General features: G+C 36.3%; 1 protein-coding gene across 1 annotated transcript in view; it reads right to left on the bottom strand.

Annotated features, from left to right (window-relative positions):
• Positions 1–635: 635 nt before the first annotated feature.
• Positions 636–8,202, bottom strand: part of PLCXD3 (phosphatidylinositol-specific phospholipase C, X domain containing 3) — a 200,756-nt gene continuing 193,189 nt past the window's right edge. Inside the window, exon 3 of the mRNA XM_010853716.1 lies at positions 636–7,502. Within this exon, the coding sequence (XP_010852018.1) occupies positions 7,349–7,502 (154 nt within the window). The 3' untranslated portion in view covers positions 636–7,348. The remainder of the gene's footprint in view (positions 7,503–8,202) is intronic.

Below are 8,202 nucleotides of genomic sequence, written 5' to 3'. Positions count from 1 at the left end.
ATATGCCTGCACTGCAGGAGACCTGGGCTCAATCCCTGGGTTGGGAAGATCCCCTGGAGGAGGGCACGGCAATCCACTCGAGTATTCTTGCCTGGAGAATCCCAAGGACAGAGGACCCTGGCTGGCTACGGTCTATGGGGTCGCAAAGAGTTGGACATGACTGAGTGACTAACACTTTCACTTTACTTTATGAGGTCAGCCTCTGCTTCATCTGAAGTTCTGGAGGTGAGGGGAGCAAAAAGAAAGGATGGGACCTCAGTTTTTTACTGTTTTTGTGATACAGATATGATACCGCACCCAATATCCTATACACGGTGTCAAGATGGTGTTTTATAGTACTAATATACGATATTCATCAGTATGGTATTGCTATAGTGATATTGGCTTTTGTGGCAATACCAGAAGCTAAAAGCATCAGACTTTGAAGATGCCTAACTTTGATGCAATGGAAGCAATCATAGCATTGTCTTTTTTGGTGAAGGATATATTCTTTCATAGAGGAAATCCTAATATGGTGATTTATATTTTTTTAAAAAGAATGACATTTTCTGTTGCTCTGAGTCATGTCTTATTTAACAGACCCACTTTGGGGCTGTAATAAAGTGCTGATGAATATGAAATAAAAAAATTAAGACAACTGGTATCAGGACTTTATTAGGCTTTTCACTGGATACAAAGAAACTTTTTTTAACATTAAGAACACAATCTTATCAAAAAAATTTCATTTGCTAAACAGAACTGTAGGCATGTATTTTCTTTACATCACATTTATTAAAGTATCAATGACCAGATCCTAAAAAGAGAAGGCACAGGTCTGTCTCCCGCTGGTGAATTTCTCATGTCTAACGAAGGAAATGTCACCAGCTCTGCAAATTCCCATCCTTTAGACATGAAGTAAATCAACAGAAATGTGTGAAAGCAGGGGCCATGAGATGGAAATATTACATTAAGAGATTTGGATTTTCCTATCACTTATATAAATTTTAAGAGAGGAGGCAGCTACCCAAATGTCCTGAAACTCCATCCCCATTCAGACCCTGCCAAGGAGTCACTGTTGAATTCAGAAATATTTGAAAACTCATTTTAGGAATTCCAACACATTTTACGCTTTGCAAATTTGTCTAGAAAATGGCCTTAGGTCTCACGGTTCTTACTCTGGGATAGGTTGGGTTTCCAATTCCTTAGAAAAAGTGTTGGTTGTGATAATCTGCTTTGACGAGTCTCTCTGGCAGGTGCAGCTTCATGGTCAGGAACTACATTCCCACCTGCTGTCTCTTCCACCCAATCTCCTGAATAGGCACAGACAGAGCTGTGTCCACACCTCGGACACTCCTCTCTTCCTCCAGCAGTCAAGAGAGTTCCTTTCTATGTCAAATTTTCTACAGTTCCATAGATGACCAGGTCTAATCTGATAAAAATCATTTGTGCTAAGTTGTTAATAAGAAGAGTAATGGATTCATTTGTTACCTCTCTGAAAGAAAAAGATAACAAATTTTTAAAGTGGTCCTGGTATGAATTAGAAGGTACTTTTCTCCAGGGGCATTTTTAATGTATGGGTATGTTTCAGGTTGTCCCAAATTATTGGGGAATGTTACATTAGGGATTAATTGTGGGGAGAGAGACTTGGATCTCACAATAGAAAAGTGAATGTGGCATTGATCTTATGAAAGTTCTTGCCTGATTATTCTTCCTGTACTTCAGTTGGCCCTTCATAACACATTTCTGGGACTTGGCATGGGCCAATATTTTCCTTCATGAGGGGTATTAAGACTACTGATTTTCATGAACTGTCTTAACACAGGAGTGTGGAAAGAGGTAGGATATTATCCCCTATAGGTAGCCCTACTGTAAAAGACAGGATGCATAGGGATTTAAGATTAGAAAAAAAATGCAGAAATGCCCAATTAAATGTGAATTTCAGATAAACAATGAATAATTTTTAGTATAAGTACATCTCATGAAATATTGGGAAATATTATTCTAAAAATATTCATGTGTATCTGAAATTTGAGTTTCACTGGGTGTCCAGTATTCTATCTAGCAACCTTAAAAATGGGACAAACATAACTGAAGATGGAGTAAAAGAAAAGAAGGTAGATTAATATCCTGTACCAAGATCCCAGACCTAAAGATTACAGAGTTTTGCTTTGAACATGACCACCAGTGCAGATCCTTAAATTAGTATTTGAATGCACTTAGGCAGATAGCAAAAATTCAGGAGTGTTGCTTCCTGCTTTTTTGCAAAGGGAATCACATTGGTACCACCTAATGTTGATGGGTCTTTCGTGACTCTCACAGAGCCAAGGCAGTTCATTATACTTGAGAAGACTCATTTTTTTTTTTTTTTAAGTAATGGTTTGGAGAAACATTTTTTTAAAGAAAACTTGGGTTCCCTAAAAATGGGTTCCATGAAAAATGGGTTCCATGTTTGGAAGAACAACTTTAGAAGTGCACTGGCTGTCTTGTGGATGGAAGTGAGTCTGAATTTAGTTTCTTTGCACAGTAATGAAGTTAATAAATTAATTGATGTTTGAAACTTAAAGAGCATTGGGTATCCCACAGGCTGCATCATTTGCTTATGGGAACTCAAATAAGTACTAAAGCACATTCCTCATGTGGTTAAAAAAAAGGCTATTTTTAACAAAAACATAATCTCCTTTTAAATTTTAATCCCAAATTGCAACAGTAACAAAAATGTCAATGAATTAAGGCTGGTCATAATGTGCCCTTTTTCTTTAGGATAAGTTTGATTTTGTACAAGATATAGTACACTTACACACACACCACATACAAGCACATACTTCTGACTCATACAAATACACATTTAGAACTAATAACTATAAAAGAGTATCACAAATTAAATAAAAAGTGCACAATTTTCAATAGACTTAATCAACACGTTTTACAAATTCCACAGAACATTTTATCATTGTCATTGGGAAAACAAACAATTTAGAGCATTATTTAAAACCGTATGTAACACAGGAGCCACCAGTAAGTTATGGCAAATACAGCATTTACACCATTGTGTCACTGAAATCTAGTTGAAAAGACTAAAGTGCTATAACATAAAATACTTTTAAAAACCTTGTTTAGCATATCTTGAGGGACACTATGCATTATTTTCTATTAGCGATTCAGAAAGCAGCACTCCACCTGTGAAGCTCTGATCTAGAAAGCAACCAAAGGTCAGAAGTTTGTGTCGCTGGATCATTAAAATTGCAGAACTGAAAAACTCACGAAAACATACATTTCCTGAGACTTCCAACTTTCCGGTCTGGAGTCCTAACAGGGGAGATCCTGAATGGGTAACATTGGCTAAAACATCTTAGAGCCTCAAAGAACTTAAAACAACATTAAGAGAAGATGTGTGTTTGCTTGTTTATGATTTATTTTTAAGTTCATCTTTGATTCTCCAGCTTGAAGTGTTACTGACAACATAGTTAAGACTATCACTGCTAGGCATTTCTTATTTATGATGGTCTTATTTTTCACTGGTTTTCTAGTGATTTTTCTCCTCTTAAATATTTAAATATTTGAATTATGTTTGTGCCTACTTATGTAGGAGATATTGATTTTAAGAGTTAAAACTGCCATAGAATCAGGTTGATTGATTAGAGTGGTTTCCACTTGAATAATGTGTGAGATGTTCATGCTGTGTGTGTGTGTGTGTGTGTGTGTTTATGTGTGTACACACATAGGTGCATACATACCAAACACTTTATGCTCTAATACATTCACTGTTAGGTGGTGCTCCATGAAAAGTAAGTTTTCCTAGTATGGCTGAAAGTGAATATTGAGGTCATCATATAGAGTATCCTAAGGCTTTTAAAAGATGCCTCCTCATTCTCTGCATTCATATGACTGTGTAGTAATAAGGGAGACATAAAGGATGAAATGGCAGGAGTCATCACCATATTGTGCCTTCAAACCTTCAAAATTACAGACAAGAAAGCAACCAAAAAATGATACTCCTGGCATATTTTCCCTCATCAGCCACTCACCCCTTTGATTTCCTGCTATAATTGGGTAAAAGTTGGATTTTGTTTCTGTTTTTTTTTTTTTTTCTTCCTTGCAGGACTAGTGATGGAAAAGTCTTAAGAACTAAGCAAAACAAAATGTGCACCAAGACGTATCTCCTACCACTTGGGGGTTTATTTGTAGCCCTTGTGCTCAAATGCTCTGGAAACACAATGCGTAACTAAGACAAAGGAGCTTAGGCTGATGGTAAACTCTAATCACATCCCACTAGTCCTCACCCCACCTCTTTATTAAGGCCCACAGCCTGCTCCCCAAGTGTGTTCCAGAGCAGGGCCAATGGACAGAAGACAGCCAAAGGCATCTTCTCTCTATTCTCCTTGCAAAGGAATCCCTTCTAGTGAACTCTCCCTCTAGCTGGAGGACCCAGGGTTCACATCTACCTGTTCCCTCCTTTAGAAATTAAGGCAAGTCCATGTACTCCCAGTGCCTGCTACATATACACTGTACATCCGCATGGAAACCAAACATTGGCTTGGAAATATCTCTTGTCAAACAAGGTCTCTATGTGCAGATTATTAATTGCAATGAAATGCTTTCTCCAGTTGAAAAACTGCACAATTAATCTAATGCTTCAGCATGTTTGTTTTTTTTCCAGCACCCAAATGACAAATATGACAAAGCTAAGTCTAAGCGAATATTATAAGAAAGCATCTAAGTTCAAGAAAATACAACATAGTTACCTCTATATTTTACTCATTTTTCATTAATATGTTGAAAGATCTGTTTTCTCATACATTTATAAGTTAAATCCTTGTGTCATTGTAAGTTTGCTTGGCTAAAGGTCCTCCTGAGGGATGAATAATGAATAGTCAGAGAAAACCTGCCCAAAAAACAACTTCACAGGACATTAATTTCAAGAAGCTACAGAATCATATTCCATTGCACATAAAGAGCAGGTGAAAGATATAGAAAGACAGTAAAACTGCAAGGAGAGAGGAAGCGGAAAGAAAACTATATTTGTAGATACTATTATCTATTCATACAAAAATATTTGAATATAATCAGTTACTCTACTTTCAAAGTTCTCATCAACTCTTTTTCAGACATTGTTAAGGGTTTTGGTCTTAAAACTACAGTATTTAATATCATCAAAGTTTTCACTTGAAAAGAAGAATTGTCACTGTGTCTGTCCGTGACTGTGTGTGTTTGTGTGTATTTGTATCTGTCCGCTTGCAAGGAGTAGGTACAGATTGGTTTATTTTGTTTGTTGATACAAATACACACAACTGGAATGGAGAATATATCTGTTGCTTGTATATATGCACGCTACTTGGTCAACAAAACACAGCTGTGTACTTTCCATAAATGTTCTCTTCCATCTAAACAATTTCTCTCCCTTCCCCTCAGTGGTTAATAAATACTATTTTCTGATAATGAGTATGTATAATCTTCTAATAAACTCTTGATCATTTATAATTTTAATGTACATAAACTTGGAATCAAATCCCTTACCTAAGACTCAGAGAGTAAACCACATGTTGTATGTCTAAATTAATTAAAAACTGAGAACATGCGTTTATTTCTCTATGGTCCCACTTTACATGGATTATGTTGTTTCCCCCCAGGAAACTATTGAGGTGTGATTATTTCTAAACATGAAGATAAAATAATTCAGAATTGTACAAATTTCAGCAAATTTTATATATTTTTATAAATGCCTCAAAATAGTCCTGTGAGGCATATAGGAAAGGGTTATTGTGCTCTTTTAAGGTTATTTGGAGCTGTCAAATATTGCAAAGACACCAAGGGGAAGCAATGCTTAAAGTTGTATTGCATTTTTCTTCCTCATACATGTGGACTATCACATGGCAGAAGGCAGAAACTTTCTGTGAAACTTTGGCCTCTGCCTCAAAATTAACCTTGGGGGGAGATGGACGGAACCCCAAAGTGATTTTCAAAATCTGCTCAGATCACATATACTTAAGAATCTCCTGAAGATGCTTCATGGATCCTTGAGAGGTCACAGTCATAGTTTCAAAGACATTGTTCTCATTCATTCTGTGACCCTTCCTTTTTCCTCAACTTTAATTTTAAAAAAACTCAAATTGAAGCTTCTCAGAATATGTTCCTCAAAATTTGGGATGTAGAATGACATGTTGGGAAATCTTAATTTGGTAGGAAAGCTTGCACAATCTTTCTTTCTTTTCTTATTTTAATTTTTTTAGTCAAGTTAATTGTTAGAAGAACTTTTGTAAGTGTTCTTTTCAGAGTTTTCTGAGTCCATTTTTTAAATTTTTTCTTTTATAATTTTACTTTTATTTACTTTTTCATGGAAAGTCATTTTATTTTAAATATAGTGGTGTGTACATGTCGATCCCAAACTCCCAATCTATCTCTCTTGTCCCCACCCTTCCCCCTGTAACCATAAATTCGATCTCTAAGTCTGTGTGCCTTTTTCTGTTTTTTTAAGTTCATTTGTATCTTTTTTTTATCCCACATATAAGAGATATCAAATGCTATTTGTCCTTCTCTTTCTTATTTTACTCAGTATGATCATCTCCAAGTCCAGCAGAGTTTTCTGATTTTAACACACATAATTTTTCATTTACTGGGCATTTTCAAGACAATATTTAAGAGATTTCTGAATTAAAGTGACATCCATCTCCTCACCACCTCCATTTTTCAATATGGAGTTGGCACTAATTGTTCTTCCACAAAAGCTTTTTATTCTGTATTTATAGCTGCCTTCAATAGAAATACTGTGAAACACTATTGTTTTTAGATGACACAAAATTTACTGATTATGGCCTCCAGTATTACTGATGCAGGGAAATCAATTTGATGCATATTATCTATGACCAAAAGTTAGCAAGATTGCAGGCTACAGAATATTATACCAAATCCTACAAAACAAGTAAATTTTAGTACAACAATGTAATACACATTATTCTGGGCATTCAATTACTTTTAAGTCCCATACAGCATCAGATTAAAAACAGCGAGCGAGAGAGGGAGCAGAAAGTTTCATTTGGAGGAAAGTGTAGGAGCCCTAAGTTGAAATCAGAAACACAATCAAGTAAACACCCATAAGTTACAAAGACTAATTCTGAAAAACAAAATTTACTACTCTTTTTTTAATCCCTAACACTAGAAGTAGGTTTTGCTTATTAAATGGGAAATGAAATATTTATAGTAATGAAGAGTACGATAATAATCACTGAAGAAATGGTTTCCCCCTTTCCCACCCACTTTCAGCCCTTATCCCTTCAGAAACTCAGTGGAATAGGAAGATCAGAGTGTTTATAGACAATACATCTAATACAGTGAATCTTCTCCTTCTTATTCACTGATACTCCAAACAGTACCATCAAGTGTTGGCTTCCCCTTCTTCAAAGACATAGTTGAGCTTTATGACAGTGCTGATGAAATCACCAAGTTCTACAAAGTCGGCAGTGACAATATTGATGCCACTCTCTCCTGGCTTCTGTGTGCGGACCCACTGCATCATGGCAGGAAGAGCTCTGAGAAAGGAAAGAAAAAGAGATGTTACAGAAGGAAATATATTATTTTTCAAGCTTGCAATCCCCAGGACTTCCTTTAGTTTTCTAACTTACTAAAATAAATGCCCCAATTACAGATACATAATGGAGAAAAAAAAAAAGAAAGAAAAAGAAATGGACTATGGTAAATTCTTAACCTCTTAAGTGACTCTGCAGGAGAAATATAGTCATCCTTGGAGGGTGGCTCAGATGGTAAAGAGTCTGCCTGCAATGCAGGAGATGCGGATTCAATCCCTGGTTCGGGAAGATCCCCTGGAGGAGGAAATGGCTATCCACTCCAGTATTCTTGCTGGAGAATTCCATGGACAGAGGAGCCTGGTGGGCTATAGTCCATGGGATCGCAAACAGTTGGACAAGACCAAGAGACTAACACTTTGGAATCCATGAGGGATTTGTGCTAGGAATTACCACAGATAACAAAGTCTGTGAAAGCTCAAGTGTCTTACATAAAATGAAGTTGTAAAGTCAGTCCTTTTTATCCACGGTTTCTGCATTCATGAGTTCAACCAACTGAGGATTGATTTTTGTGGATATAGAACCCAAGCATATGGAGGGCTGACTGTAGTCACTATATCGATTAATATTGGACTCCATCTTTGGAGATCTCAGATGCCATGAGAATTTATAGTGAAATTTCTCCACTAAGAAAACAACATTCTTG

This window comes from Bison bison, unplaced genomic scaffold (genome assembly GCF_000754665.1).
Source record: "Bison bison bison isolate TAMUID 2011002044 unplaced genomic scaffold, Bison_UMD1.0 scf7180017864331, whole genome shotgun sequence".
Lineage (NCBI taxonomy): Eukaryota > Metazoa > Chordata > Mammalia > Artiodactyla > Bovidae > Bison > Bison bison.
The sequence above is the reverse complement of the archived record's forward strand: the minus strand, read 5'-3'. Positions and strand labels throughout refer to the sequence as shown.